The following is a 15,689-nucleotide window of genomic DNA, read 5'->3' as shown; positions in this document are numbered from 1 at the left end:
ATGGTTTTTCTCCACCTGACCAACTATGGGATCACTTCATAGCACTCCCATACCACTGTGGCTACATTTGACAGGAGCCTTAGATAAATCTAAGTAGGGAACAATAATTTTAACTGCGTTCAATGAAAACAAATTACGCTTCCACGCTGGCACAGAAATGGGAGCTCTTGCAGTTTTAACAACCATACTGAGAAGGCAGACACATGGTTCTGAACAAATTACTATAAATATGATTAATAATGCTTTTGCTAGGTACTAATTTTATGAAACCCCAAAGTGAAAACATACTTTTAAATATCCAGTCCCTCTAGCACAGAAACATCAACAAACCAAATAGGCTCTCCATCCCATTTTGCCAAAATCACCAAGCTGCCTTTATTCCACAACAGCATTAAGCAATTAGTTTCCTATCAACATCTGAGCCATTCTCCTATAAGCGGTGGGACTCAATTCTGGGGGGGGGGGGGGACAGGAGCTGCAAAAAAGTGAGTCTATTGACTGCATTTGACATATACAAAACTATGAACTTGCTCACCAGCACATTACAGGTTTTAGCTCAAGGGCGTTTCATTCTGTAGTCCTCTGGGATGCACTATGCTTTGTGGTATAGAGAAGTGTAGACGTAATAGCCTGTTCCTAAAAACCACCCACAACATTCAGGCCAAAGCAAAGCAGAGAGAAAAATGGCTGCGGGGGAATCAAACAAAGGGTAACATGAACTGAGCAAACACCCACCTGGTCTTCTTGGGTCTGGCTTTGGGGGGAGACTCAGAGTTGCTCTTCTTCTCTTTAGGCTCCTTTGGGACTTTGGGCTCCCGAGGCTTTCTGGGTTTCTTCGCCCCCTCCTGCTTGGGCTCCTTGGCCTTCTTAGGCTCCTTGGGCTTTTTGGGTTCTTTTGGTTCCTTAGGCTCTCTCTTTCTCTTTGGTTTGGCTTCTCTTTCACCCCCTGGTTCCTGCTGCCCCAGCTCTTTTTTCTTCCGTTTCTTCTTCACCCCAGTGCCCCCGCCCCTATCGTCCTGCATCCCATTAAGGGATGTCACCATGTTCTGCACAATCTCATCGGGCACCTCAACAGGCACCACATCCTGCTGGTCCTTCTGGGCCAGGCTCACGCTGGCCAAGTCGGAGATTGTCACCAGGTCATGCAAATCTTCCTGATCTGTGCTGTCAGCAAAAGGGGACTGTGGCTTGCATTCAAAGGTGATGGAGGCATCAGACATTGGGGAATGACTCAGCACATTAAAATTTGGCAGCTGCAAAGAGAACACAGAAAGAAATATCACCACACATGTACACAGGAGTGTGTATTGCTGCTGAGAGCTTGAGAGCCAACCCTGGCGGCTGTATTTAACAAGGTAAAGACAAGTGGCCTGCCCTTCTCACGTGATTTTGAATAAAAGTTAGCTTTGACAAAAACAGTAGAAAGTTTCACACAATTAATCCACACTGATGCCAGGGTTTCCATCCAGGTCTTAGGCAACCTACCACATTACTAGGATTGTTCTCTGTGCTAGAAATAGTGCATTCCCTAAAAATGTATGCATGGCTGGCTGCCTCAGGACTATGGATTATGGCACTGAAAAATGCATATGCCTGGCAAAAGAAGAGACACTTGATTATTAAAGGATACATACATACTCAGAAATCAAAGTAAACGCTGGAACAGGTAATATGTGAAGCCATTCTCTGCACACATTACAGAGTTGGAGGAATTAATGCAGAGTTTGAAGGGAGCCCAAGGGGCATCTAGTCCAACCTCCTGTGATGCAGCAATCACAGCTAAAGCATCCCTGACAGATGGCCATCCAACCTCTGTTTAAAAACTCTCCAATGAAGGAGGGACCATCACCTTCTGAAGTAGTTCATTCCATTGTCAAACAGCTCTTACCATGAGAAAGTTCTTCCGAATGTTTTGTCAGAATCTCCTTTCTTGCAATTTGTATCTGTTGGTTCAGGTTCTACCCTCTGAAGGAGGAGAAAATAAGCTTCCTCCCGTCTTTCATGACACAGCCGTCCAGATATTTGAAGCTGCTGTTGACCTGACAATTCACACCTGCTGTTGGCCTGCTATGCTAGCCGGAGGGTGTAAATGACTGAGCTGCCACAGCAACATACCATCTCTGCTTTGTATAAAAGAGATATAGCAGGCCCTGTCTCTAAGATAAAATGTTGGTTCTCTGGGAAATTCTAGCTACCATCGCTGGCCTCTAATCACTACATCACAAATAGCCAAGATCCTATACAAAGATGTATGACTATGAAGAAAGAGGAAAGGGTGACAAAGGTCTTGAAACAGCTGTTCCCCCAGTTGTTTTCAAACTCCCAGCCTTTCAAAACCACTGGAAATTATTATTATTAGTAGTAGTAGTAGTAGTAGCAGTAGTAATATCCCTCCCACAAGAGCAACGGCTGTCCTGAAGACATACCTGTCAAGTCCATTATATCAGGACAGGGAACTAATTGTGAACCATTTTTTATATATGGCAGTGCACTTTAAGTGATTAATTTGTATAGAGAAAATTGTAGAGAAGAAAAATAGGTATGTGTACTGCTTTGATTGTCAGAAGCATTTCATATGACAACAAGCTGAGCAGAAATGGAAATCCAGTTCCACTAGGATTTCTTGCATTTCCTCTTCTCCCTACACCATCTCTAAATCTGTTCCAGAGGTTCCCTCAACCCACCAGAGCAAATTTAGGGCGGAGGGTGGAGAAGCTCTTACTGCACAGCTAAAAATGCTTGCAGTAGTGAAATTGTTTAGTTGGGTACTGTCCATTGTGCAAGTTCTCATAAAAATAAGGTGAAAGAGCCTTGCAAACAAATGCACCAAGTGGCATCTCTGTCCTAATGTAACCACAACTTAGCCAACATTTCATTACGACACAGCACATCCCAAGCAAAATAAACCCTTCCCCACTATCCTGCTAGCCCTAACTTTACCTCATACTCACTGTTAATCTAGCACAGTGGTCCTCCAAATCTTGCCAACTCCGATCAGCCCAAGGGATGGTGGCAGCTGTAGTCCAATAACACCTGGCGGTACATAGGTTTCCTATGCCTGACCTAGTACAACTTCACTAAACTCACCTTGGCAGGTACCAACATGAGGGAAAATGTGTCTCGAGGCTATGACTGCAGGAGCAAGATAAAGCTTTGCTATCGCCATCAACAAATAAATAAGTACCAGATAACCATTTACCACAGTGGCCACTACTTGCAAGCTTTGCAAAGAAACACATGCAGCCACACGTGAACCTGGTTGTACAAACCTGGCTGAACATCAGATATCCAGAACAGTAAAGATGTTCTAAAAATCACTTCACTGTGCAATGCAGTGCTACAACCCAGCATATCACATGGCTGCATGGGAAAAAACCCAGCAGCAATGAAGCTACATTCAAGCCAACTCCTGTTTTAAATTGAGTTTTCCTATAAAATTCCTGTGTATTTTCAAATTCAGTGTAACACTTTTCAGCTGCTGCATTATTCCACAGTAGACCCAAAAACTTTAGAGAGCGTTTCACTGCAGTGAAGCAGAGCTGCCAATTTCAGGGAGAAAGATATGGCTCTCCTGACTCCTGGCATGGATTAGCAGAGTCATCCTCAGCCATGTAATAAAAGAAACAAACAAACAAAAAACTTAGGAAACAAGATTCCTCAGCATCTTGCTATTCTTGAACTGGTAAAAGTCAACAATGATTCCGAACAAAGGGATCTACCCAACATCACATAAACAGAAGGATTCACCATACAAAGTAACACCCAAAATGGCCACGCACAGATCTGCCAAAATGTAGCTTCAGTGGCGCTGTGGGTTAAACCACAGAGCGTAGGGCTTGCCGATCGGAAGGTCGACAGTTCGAATCCCCACGACGGGGTGAGCTCCTGTTGCTCGGTCCCAGCTCTTGCCCGCCTAGCAGTTCGAAAGCACGTCAAAGTGCAAGTAGATAAATAGGTACCGCTCCGGTGGGAAGGTAAATGGTGTTTCCGTGAGCTGCTCTAGTTCGCCAGAAGTGGCTTAGTCATGCTGGGCACATGACCCGGAAGCTGTACACCGGCTCCCTCGGCCAGTAAAGCAAGATGAGCGCCGCAACCCCAGAGTAGTCCGCGACTAGACCTAATGGTCAGGGGTCCCTTACTCACATAGTATGAACTCTTGATGAAAGATGAGGTGGCTTTTCTAAAAAGTCAGTATTTTAAAATGCTTCTGCAAATAAAAAGGTTTTATATAAATGGCCTTGGCCTAGTATACCTGAAGGAGTGTCTCCACCCCCATCGTTCTGCCCGGATACTGAGGTCCAGCTCTGAGGGCCTTCTGGCGGTTCTCTCACTGCAAGAAGCAAAGTTACAGGGAACCAGGCAGAGGGCCTTCTCGGTAGTGGTGCCTGCCCTGTGGAACGCCCTCCCATCAGATGTCAAGGAAATAAACAACTATCTGACTTTTAGAAGGCATCTGAAGGCAGCCCTGTTTAGGGATGTTTTAAATGTTTTATTGTGTTTTTAATATTCTGTTGGAAACCACCAGAGTGGCTGGGGAGGCCCGGCCAGATAGGTGGGGTATACTGTATTTTTCGTCCCATAGGACGCTCCGTCCCATAGGACACACCTAGTTTTTTTGGGGGGGATAAAGGAATTTCCCCCTTTATTTCGCCCCCAAAACCAGGTTGGGGAACAGCGGGATGGCGGCGCTGCGCCTCCCCGCTGTCCCCCGAGCTTGTGGGGCTGGCCGATGTCTGCCCAAAGCGCGGGGCGCTCTGCTTTAAGGCGCCCCACGCACCGGGCGGCAGGCTGCTATCCGCAGCCTAGGGAGCCCTGCAGGAACTCCCACGGGCTCCCCAGGCTTGCGGATAGCTTCCTGAAGCCTGGAGAGCGAGAGGGGTCGGTGCGCACCGACCCCTCTCGCTCTCCAAGCTTCAGCGAAAGCCTGTATTCGCCCCATAGGACGCACACAGATTTCCCCTTCATTTTTGGAGGGGGGAAAGTGCGTCCTATAGGGCGAAAAATACGGTAAGTAATAAATGATGGTCGTGATGATGATGATTTTAACCCAGCACTGAAAGGCATATAATTTCACTGCCAGGCAAAAGATGTATATGATCTGAAGAGAAACCAGAGTATATACAGAGAAGACTCTCCTCAGAGAATGGGTAAGGGCCATAGTTCAGTGGTAGAGCATCTACTCAGCATGCAGAAGGTCCCAGTGTGAGAGCCAGTGTGGTGTAGTGGTTAAGAGCGGTGGACTCATAATCTGGTGAACCGGGTTCGCATCCCTGCTCCTCAACATGCAGCTGCTGGGTGACCTTGGGCCAGTCACACTTCTCGGAAGTCTCTCAGCCTCACTCACCTCACAAAGTGTTTGTTGTAGGGGAGGAAGGGAAAGGAGATTGTTAGCCGCTTTGAGACTCCTTAGGGTAGTGATAAAGTGGGGTAGTGATAAAGTGAGAGCTGCTGCCAGTCAGTGTGGACAATACAAAGTGAGAGGCACCAGTGGTCTGACTCAGCTAGCTAGGGATGATGGGAGATGTAGTCCAACAACAGCTGGAGATCCAAGTTTGAGAAAAACAGCCTTAATTTGTAGAGCCAGAGCACCGTTTCATCTGCATTGCCATTTCGGATATTGCTAGAATCTCCTTTCCGTCATGAAACCCCATAGATTGGCCCTGGGCAAGTCATTCCTCTCTCAGTCTAAGCTACCACACAGAGTTATTGCAGCAATAAAATGAGATAATCCCATGTACATTGCCTCGAGCTACTTGGAAGAAGAGCAGGATACTGATGTGATTTTAAAAATAGTTTGGAAAAGACTAAACCAATGGCATTTAAACACATCTGCAACTGATGTGGCCATCTGCAATAACTGATTGCAAATATGTAAAAGAACACTGGTGTCCTTTTATACAGGGAATCTGGAATTTCAAATCATAAACATGCTGCAATCGAAATAAGAAAATTGTGACTAGAATTGAGCTTCATATAGTGCATTTACTTGCAACAGTTGTGCCCTCTCCTCCACTGATGTTTATAGTATGTGATATGTAAAACAATGGAAACAGGGGAAAAAATTAATGAACAACTGTAGCCCCAGCAAACCTTATCTGAGTCCTGCAGGAACCTCAGAACTGAATTAGATTTGTTACACCTGTACAACTAGAATGGAAGAAACCTGAAGTACAAAATAATCTGAGCAGTTAATGATCTTAAATTTAGTTTTCAAAATAGCTGTTTGAAATGAGTAGTTATTGAAATGTACTGCTCTTTCATAATTGAAAAATCAACCTAGTTAAAAATACAGCTTTAAAATTAACACTGAAAGAAATGGGATGAAGCAGTCACCTTTTCCTTAAATTGGTATTATAAGTCAGTCTGCATCTATTTCTACACAAATTCTTAATAAAGAAGTTAACTATTAATATGCATTTGTATAATTCCTAACAAAACTCTGTTGCTCTTTTCTGACAGATTTGCTTGTTCTCTTAGCTAGTTTTATATTATTTTTAAAAGCTTTCTTAATCACCTGAAGAGACAGGATGGCTAAGCATACAATTTTAACATACAATTCTATGCAGTCTTACCCAGATGTAAGTATTATTGAGTTCAATAGGACTTACTCCTAGCTAAGTGTTTTTAGGATTGTAACCTAAATAAATATGACTGCATTACGTCCCTCTCTGGACATTATGGATGTTAAATTGTTGAAAAACACATAAAACCCAAGTTGTTAAAAAATGATTTAATTGCAAATTTGTAGCAGACTTATTTTTTGGGAGAGCAGCATGCTTGGCCCATCCTTTATTTTGAATATTATGATATATGGTACATTTTCCTATAAAAGGGATAGGTGGAATCATTTTGTGGGAACTGGTTGAATGTGAGACATGTTTTACTTCTATCTACTGTACTATTTTTGATAGGAAAATCAAAACAGGATAAAATTTGTTGCAGCCTTATCCATGCTTTAAAATAACACAGTCAACATAATTATTTGTTCTGCAGCCACCTACTAGCTCAGGCCCCCTACTGGGAAGAATAAATAAATAAGCTTTCAGAAAATTATACTTCCTAACACCAACTGCAGCTTCTAATTCCATTAACATTTAAAGTTCTCTTGACACATGCAAGTTTTCCATGTCCAGCTTTGGCATGTGACATTCTAATGCAGTTAACCAATAGCAATACGGACACTTCCTCTTCTTTTTCCTTCTCATGTGTGACTTGACATCTGCTCAAAATACTCCATTTTAGCTGCATGCCTTTGCCTCCATAACCTTGCATTTTCAAACTTTCACCAATAAACCATCATAACAAAATATCTCACTTAAAGTTAATTTGCATCTCTGGGATCATCATAGTAGCAATAGCACAGTTGGATTACAGATGAAGGCAGGTCGGTTCTATACCACAAAAACACCTGTAGTCAGATATACAGTGGTACCTCTTGTTAAGTACTTAATTTGTTCTGGAGGTCCGTTCTTAACCTGAAACTGTTCTTAACCTGAAGCACCACTTAGCTAATGGGGCCTCCTGCTGCTGCTGTGCCGCCGGAGCACAATTTCTGTTCTCATCCTGAAGCAAAGTTCTTAACCTGAAGCACTATTTCTGGGTTAGCGGAGTCTGTGACCTGAAGCGTATGTAACCTGAAGCATATGTAACCCGAGGTACCACTGTACATAGGAACTACCATACCTCTTGAAGATAGTACAGGTCTTACAATCCTTCTTCATTTATTTGGCGCTGTTAAAGCAAAGGCTCAGCACCTAATGCTGCTTGGCAGATTTGCAAATAGAATTTGTATCTCTAATAATAAAAGAGAGCAGAGAATAGAATCATCAGCAAAAAAAAATCTGTGTGTGTGTGTGTTCATGTTGCACAACTTCCCAAAACCTGTCCTGGATCTGGCAATATGAATCTCAGTGAAAGCCAATGGGAATTCAAGTACACTCAGAGCAGGATGGAGGGGAAAGAGAAAAAACTTATCTGCTTCCAATCAGGAGCTGCTGTGAACACAGTGAGAGAGGGATGCACTTTAAAGGCAAACTGTCAAGGTTAGTAGGCCTCAAAAGTATGACCTACTTTTTTTTTAGCTGCTTGCCTGTGTGTATTTGCAGAGACCAGCGTTCTTTAGGCAAGCTCCGAAAAGAATACTTCAATAGAGGCCACTAAAATTTAATTAAGCTGCCACCCTTGATGAGCTCTTCAGCTCCACATCTGCAACCTTACAGCACCAATCTATCACCATGAAACACTGTACTAAACTGCTTCACATGTGGCCTTCTCTAACACAAAGATCAAACCGGTACAAGAACTTGAAATAACAGAAATGGTGTGTCCCAGCTCACACCCCAAATAAGTAAAGAAGGGTGCTTAGTCAACCATTCATTTTTCAAGCTGCATGTGTTCTCATACAGGAGAGGGAAAAGCAGCCGGGCCTTTACTTTATTTTTTCACTGAACAGGTTTCAAAGAAAAAAAGCTATTTTGGCTTAAAAAGCAGACTGCCTCTCCAGCACTGGGAAATACTAGAACAAAGAGAGAAAGTTAAACCCTTAATACTGAGGTAAGCTTTTCCCTTATCTGTCTGTGAACATACCCGAACTTTAGATTCTGGCCTGGGAAAAAAGGTGTCCCCATTCTAAAAGTATAAAATACCCTATACAATGCACAGATGTATACTATTTTGAACCTGAAATGCAAAACACTGTGCAAAAGGCAAACCAAGGACAAGGAAATGCCTGGAAGCTCGCAATCTAATTTAAACATAAAACATAAAGGGGAAAGATGGGGAAGGGAAGGAGAAGGTAATGCAGTTAAGGAAAGGAAAACAAGGGTTTTTGTTTTTTAAAAAGCAGGTGGATCTTAAATAAGTCAGGAATAAGGAGGATATCCAACTATCTTGGGCACTGAGCCCCAAAAGAGTTGTGAAGTTAGTAAGGCCAGAGATGAAAGAAGAGATCATGAATTTAAAGAGGCGAGTTCTTGATGATCGGAGGGTGTGAGATGAGATGGAGAAAGGCAGAAGAGACAGAATGAACAGATTAGAAGGTTATAGTGATGGTGAAAAGAGAAGAGGCAGGGAGGTATTGATGATGGTGGAAAACACAGGGTTAGAGGGGAGTGAAGAGAGAAATAGATAATCTCCTTCCTGGTCATGCCCAGTCTCATGCGGTCAGAAACCAAGTCCTCCTCACCTAGATGTTCCAGGCCACGTTCTCCCAAACCTCTTGCCTGTTCCTTGCCTTCCGACATACTTCCTCTTTAGGTATTAGTCAGCTCTCAGACCTAACTGTAGGAACAGCCTTATGAAACAGATACAAGAAAATAAAACCCACAGAACTGGCTAGTTACCAGTCTCAATCCACTGCCACCATGCAGGGCAGGCCCCTGGTAACTCTGGGACATTTCAGGGGAAATCACAGTGGTATTATAGGTGCCATATCTAATTTCACATATCCCTGCATGTTATAAATTTCCCGAAAAGTCCTGTTAGGTACAGGCTGCAAATGGAAACATTCCAGGCCAGTCAGCCCTGACCTTGCTGAGATGCCTTTACTCACCAGCTTTGTATTCTGTATCATCAGAGCCACAGAACCAAAGAGGTGAGACAAAGCAAAGCTTAACCCCTCATGGGTTGCCATTTCAGGGAGAAACATTTGTTCAGTTCATTTTTCAGAATTCATTTTTCACCCATCTCCAGAGTGATCCTATCTCTCACAACAATGCTACTTCTCACAACAACACTTAACATTGGCAGCAGTTAAGTGCTCATGCTCTTCACTCATCAATAGGCCCTTCTCAACTGCATCAGACACTGTGAGTATCATTAATCCTTTCTGTATATACAAGAAAAGAGTCAGGTGGGTTTTTAGCCAACCAGAAAGCTCAAGTCTATTGCACAAGCAAAATGTGGATTGCACGAGAGGGTTTTTCCTCTGCGGTGTACCCCATATGTGAAACGTCACCTGCTTTAAGCGGATATCTTTCTCCCTAGTTGTATTCCAATATTAGTTCTCTTGAAACAAGCTTTTAATTCAGTTCTTGCTAGAATTTAATTTATTATTATATTTCTTTATATCTCACCTCTTTCCCAGACTGGAACTCAAACCAGCAGCTTACACAAATTACAACAACACAGGTAAAATACAGAAAGCTAAAAACATACAAGATACTAGTTAAAAAGTAAAAAAACAAAACAAAACTATAATAAAATTTAAACAATATAAAAATAAATCTATTGATATACAAATAATATTTTTGCCTCTAAGGGTTGTATCCAACATTAGGAGTTCCACAACAAAACTTCCCCTCCCTCTCCTCCCCACCCCACTTGCTCCCAAACTCTGTTCTGTGGTTTTCTCCAATCGTCCAAGCAGATCTGAGTGGCACACAGGGAGAAAAGAGAGGAAATTCTGTTGTGGAAGTCAAAAAGCTTACGCTAACAGAACAACCCTTCGTGTTTTTCCTTACTGATGCTGCTCTTAGTTCGGTAATGGTGTTTTAACTACGGGACATTATTATTTTCATGCTTATTTTAAATTTTGTAAGCTGTAACTCTTTTTGGGAGGGGAAACAAAAAGCACATATTTTGGTGTAAGTAAATACAGTGGTACCTCGGGTTAAGTACTTAATTCGTTCTGGAGGTCCGTTCTTAACCTGAAGCTGTTCTTAACCTGAAACACCACTTTAGCTAATGGGGCCTCCTGCTGCCGGAGCACAATTTCTGATCTCTTCCTGAAGCAAAGTTCTTAATCCGAGGTACTATTTCTGGGTTAGCGGAGCCTGTAACCTGAAGCGTATGTAACCTGAAGCATATGTAACCCAAGGTACCACTGTAAATAAATTGCCACCAACACTGACCATACAAGAGCAAACTCAAGAAGTATTCAGCTAGAAGTAGGTTGCATTCCAGATAAGCCATCTTTGACTAGCATAAGGCATGTTAACATAATAGTTATATCTTGGTATTCTAAGTTAACAAAATGACTTACAAAAGTGTCTCATTAAAATAATCAAAACGTCGAGATAAACCACAATGGTAGCAAGGACATCCCAACAACAATTAAAATCTAAGAATACAGTGGTACCTCAGTTTGAGAACAGTCCAGTTTAAGAACAATTTGGTTTACGAACTCCGCAAAACCAGAAATAGTGTCCCAGTTTGAGAACTCTACCTTGGTCTAAGAATGGAATCCGAATGGTGGAAGGGCACCGGCGGCGGAAGGCCTCATTAGGGAAAGCGTGTCTTGGTTTAAGAATGGACTTCCAGAACGGATTAAGTTCATAAACCGAAGTACCACTGTATTAGATTTTGATATGCAGCAAGGACACAGATAAAATCCCTGAAAAATAAAAACTTACTAACCCAAAGGACGTTTTGGTGGTCCACAAACTAGCATGGCGAGGCACTTCCACTGACAAGGCCCTCTCAGCAGTCGCTACTCACATAAACTCTGACAATGCCAAGAGAAGTGAAAACACATGTGTGAACAAGCCATTAGATGGACACCAACCGACCAAGTCATTCACAAACTGCTCTACAAGAAGCCCGCCTGTTGATTCTTAGGCAGGTTCATTCACCTAAGCAACTCCATCAGTGGAAGCATGGCACAATGACTTCCACTTACCCAAGGGAGATTTTTCTCCTCTCCTCACCCTACACGCCCCAGAACTGGTTCAGTGGTGGGTCCAGGAAATTCCCTCAGAAAAGTGAGTGGAGAGAGGGGGGTGGCTTGTTCTGTCTGGCAAGGTGAAATGATTGTGCAGGCAGACTGTTCATAATAGGACAATGTTGAATTCCACCCTATGTCTTGTTGGTTTTATGATGGGTTGTTGGGTTTTTTCTTTCCCCCTGTAATTTTAACTACTTCGCTGCAATCCCTCCCCTTCTTCTTAATGTAACCATTCTGAGAATTTGAATGAGAGGCAGTTTATGAAGGTTTAAAGTTGTACCATCAGGGACAATAAGAAACTTCAAGAGGGATTTTTTTTAAGCCAAACAGCACAGGGGCACTAAAGACTAACCAAGGGTTAAAAACCCTTTCCACACACTCCTCCAACCTCCCGATCCAGATTAGGAGACCCCACCACCACCCTGCAGCTATTTATTGTTAAGAACAAGGAGTGCCCAAGACCTAAGTTTGCTATTCAAACACACTACTGTGTAATGTGTAATTTGGCCCTGAAGTAGCTACCCATATTTGCTGTTTTATTCAGAAAAACTACACATGCGAAAGCAGACCAGAGCTTAATAAAGCATTCCACTTCTGATCCCTGCACATTATGTCAGCCTCCCCAACTTCTAAAATCCACACTAGCCCCAAATCTAGGGGACAAGCCTTATTATTATTATTATTATTATTATTATTATTATTATTATTACTAATTTCATACCTCCAGGTTAAATTGGAGACTTTTTCAGTCCCAGAAGAATAACCAGTTTTGCTGCCCTGAATGCTCTCCTTTCTCCCCTGCCCTCCTTCAAGCCCAAAACTCTCAAGTTAGTCAACAAGTGAAGAAAAACCAGTGGAACAAGAATGCCCCCTTTGCTCGCACTGGAGGAAGGAAAAGTGGGGGGAAAGAAAAAGCTTTGACAAGATGCTGATATTATGAAGGTGGAGTGTTGGGGGACACACAATGATTCCTCTGTCTAATATTACCTCATCTGCAGCACAAACCCTTGAAAATCACTTAAAATATTTCTCATGTCAAATCCAGAACATCCAGCTGAGCCTTTCTTTCAGCCAGCCTCCCACCTAGACTTCCTGTATGGGAAACACACAGCATTAGAGGTCAGTTTTGGCTGCTGCATAGGTGAAAAAACAACCAGTGGCTGTTTCTCGCCCTGTAAGGTAGCAGCAGCCCTTCTGACTGCCTGTCCTTTCCCCTTCCAGGGATCATCAGTTCTTGCAGATCACAAAGGAGGAGCTACATCTCACAGTCCACCAACCATACCTACCCCTTAACAGCCTCACTAGAAATTATTAGTAAGAGGAAGGAGGCAATGTAAATGCCGAGGCTCCAATGGTTTCTTGCATTATGTGGATACAATAAAAATAGACTTGCAAGGGAAAGCATAAATCTTGGCATCCCAGCTCCATGCAAGGAGAAAAACACCCAAGGCAGCAAAGCAGACTCTCCAAGGCTAAAAAGAACTAGGCAGTGGTGCTATCGAGGGAGGACTGTAGGGCAGATATCAAGGGTCCTATTTAGGAGAATGAATTGGGGTGGCAGGGCAAATGCAGCCATCCTGGCTTATCACGTTTTGAAGCAAGTGGGGCAATATACATTACCATCTACAGAGGGGTTCCTCCCTAAGCCCATCAAGTTGCCTAACTACATCACTGGAATGAAACAAAACGTGTGTTTGTGTGAACAGGGTGCAAGAGCAGTCCTTTAGAATTCAGTTGCAACAGCCAGACCTACATGCTGGCACTGTTTCCAATGATGGGGTTTTACTGCGGCTTTACAGTGAATCAGACCAATTGTATGTCTAGCACGGTATCTGTCTACCTGGTCCCTTTCTATAAGTACCGTATTTTTTTCCTCTTAAAAACTAAGGGGAAATGTCTGTGCGTCTTATGGAGCGAATGTGTGGTCCCTTAACCCGGGCTTCCCCCGCCAGCCCCGCAAGCTCCGGGAGCGGAGGCAAGGCGGCACGCAACCTTGCTGCCGCTCCCCAACCTGTTCTCGGGGCTGGGGTCGGGGGAAGCTCGGGCTTCCCCAGCCCCAGCCCCACAGCTAAGAACAAAGCCGGCCGGGAGAGGTTGCGCACGGCTAAAAACAAAGCCAAGGCAGCGAGCGGGATCCATCCAGATTTTTTTTCTTGATTCCCTCCCCCCCAAAAAAAAAAACTAGGTGCGCCTTATGGTCCGGTGCACCCTATGGAGCGAAAAATGCAGTAGTTTTCTCCATAATTCCTGCCCAAATTATTTTTAAGTGGAAGCTCCAAAGACATCACACACACAGGACATGTGCTCTGTCACTGAATTATGGGTACCCCTGCACACTCCTATCACTATTTCCTGTATCTGTGTCCCTCAGTTTCTGCCAAAAAAACCCTGTGTTTTCTAAATCCTGAATACAGAACTGGGCAAAATAACGATATGCAAACTAGGCATGTCGACCGTTTGAGGTGCATATTTTTAGGACCAATAATAATAATAATAATAATTTATTATTTATACCCCGCCCATCTGGCTGGGTTTCCCCAGCCACTCTTGGCAGCTTCCAACAAAATATTAAAATACAATAGTCTGTTAAACATTAAAAGCTTCCCTAAACAGGGCTGCCTTCAGATCTTATCTTATTTCTGTAACTGTAAGTTGTTTTAAGCTGTTGTTAATGTTGTGTTGGGACGCGGGTGGCGCTGTGGGCTAAAGCCTCAGCGCCTAGGGCTTGCCGATCGAAAGGTCGGCGGTTCGAATCCCCGCGGCGGGGTGCGCTCCCGCTGCTCGGTCCCAGCGCCTGCCAACCTAGCAGTTCGAAAGCACCCCCGGGGGCAAGTAGATAAATAGGTACCGCTTACCAGCGGGAAGGTAAACGGCGTTCCGTGTGCGGCTCTGGCTCGCCAGAGCAGCGTTGTCACGCTGGCCACGTGACCCGGAAGTGTCTCCGGACAGCGCTGGCCCCCGGCCAATAGATGTGAGATGGGCGCACAAACCCCAGAGTCTGTCAAGACTGGCCCGTTCGGGCAGGGGTACCTTTACCTTTACCTTTAATGTTGTGTTGTAATGTCGCAAGCCACCCTGGGACCTTAGGGTGAAGGGCAGGTAATAAATTAAAGAGTAGCAACAGCATAAATAATAACAATGTGCTGGATACAGAAAGCGAATGCTATGAGAATGAGAAAAGGGCATTTTATCATCCATTAAAAGAAGAAGCAAGTTGCATCAATTTGCAGAATGTGTGAAAAAGGGCATGGCAGGGAGAAGGCTACCAGCAAAACAGCTGTTTCTTAAAGAACAAAGGAAAACAACATGACCAACTAGGAAGTGGCAATGTGTGTGCTGCTCTGGAGACAAGAACTGGGATACAATGTTAACTAGAATGATGGAAGAAACCTTAGCAGTAGGATCGGCAGGTGAGAATTTCGTTTCTTTTTGTTCCTTACATCTGAAATATCAGAAAGGGATAGAGTTGTTGGCCAACATCACTTTTAAGACTTTGTTTCAGAACAGGCTTAGAAGGGAAGATTTATTCCTTTCTAACAAGTTCACTTTTAAAATCCCCATTTAAAACAAGGCAGGAGACAAAACAGCACGGAGCAGATTGGTTTGTTCCATGCTTCCATATATTAAAGCAGGCCCCTTCCCTTTATCACATAGGTCACAATTAGGTTTGCCAGTGTGCGCACACAGGAAATACAATAAAAAAAATTCCTTCCAGTAGCACCTTAAAGACCAACTAAGTTAGTTCTTGGTATGAGCTTTCGTGTGCATGCACACTTCTTCAGATGCATGCACACATTTTGACTATGGCAGACCAACACGGCTACCTATCTACTACAGGAAATACAATGACGGCTGCTTCATCAATCTCTCAGGCATACTTGGTTGCTAAATGGCACCAGCATAGCAAAAGCAATAGATCCAGACACACAGAGGAAGGAATGGCCTTTCAGTGGCACGAAGAATTTTTAGTTAATTTTTGGCTTTCAAAAGATTGATCAAATTTAAATAAATCCACATGCTACCTACA

General features: G+C 43.5%; 1 protein-coding gene across 7 annotated transcripts in view; it reads right to left on the bottom strand.

Annotated features, from left to right (window-relative positions):
* The window catches only part of CHD6 (chromodomain helicase DNA binding protein 6), a 105,016-nt gene that overhangs the window by 49,447 nt on the left and 39,880 nt on the right, over nucleotides 1-15,689 (bottom strand). For 6 of the 7 annotated variants that reach the window (XM_082228613.1, XM_082228616.1, XM_082228617.1 and 3 more), the window contains exon 4: nucleotides 736-1,253. In XM_082228613.1, coding sequence (XP_082084739.1) covers nucleotides 736-1,253 — 518 coding nt within the window. Of the gene's footprint in view, nucleotides 1-735; nucleotides 1,254-15,052; nucleotides 15,105-15,689 lie in introns of all 7 variants that reach the window. The other variant, XM_082228618.1, reaches the window with a different exon arrangement.

The sequence above is a fragment of the Podarcis vaucheri genome, assembly GCF_965113315.1.
Source record: "Podarcis vaucheri genome assembly, chromosome: 6".
In the NCBI taxonomy this organism is placed as follows: domain Eukaryota; kingdom Metazoa; phylum Chordata; class Lepidosauria; order Squamata; family Lacertidae; genus Podarcis; species Podarcis vaucheri.
The sequence above is the reverse complement of the archived record's forward strand: the minus strand, read 5'-3'. Positions and strand labels throughout refer to the sequence as shown.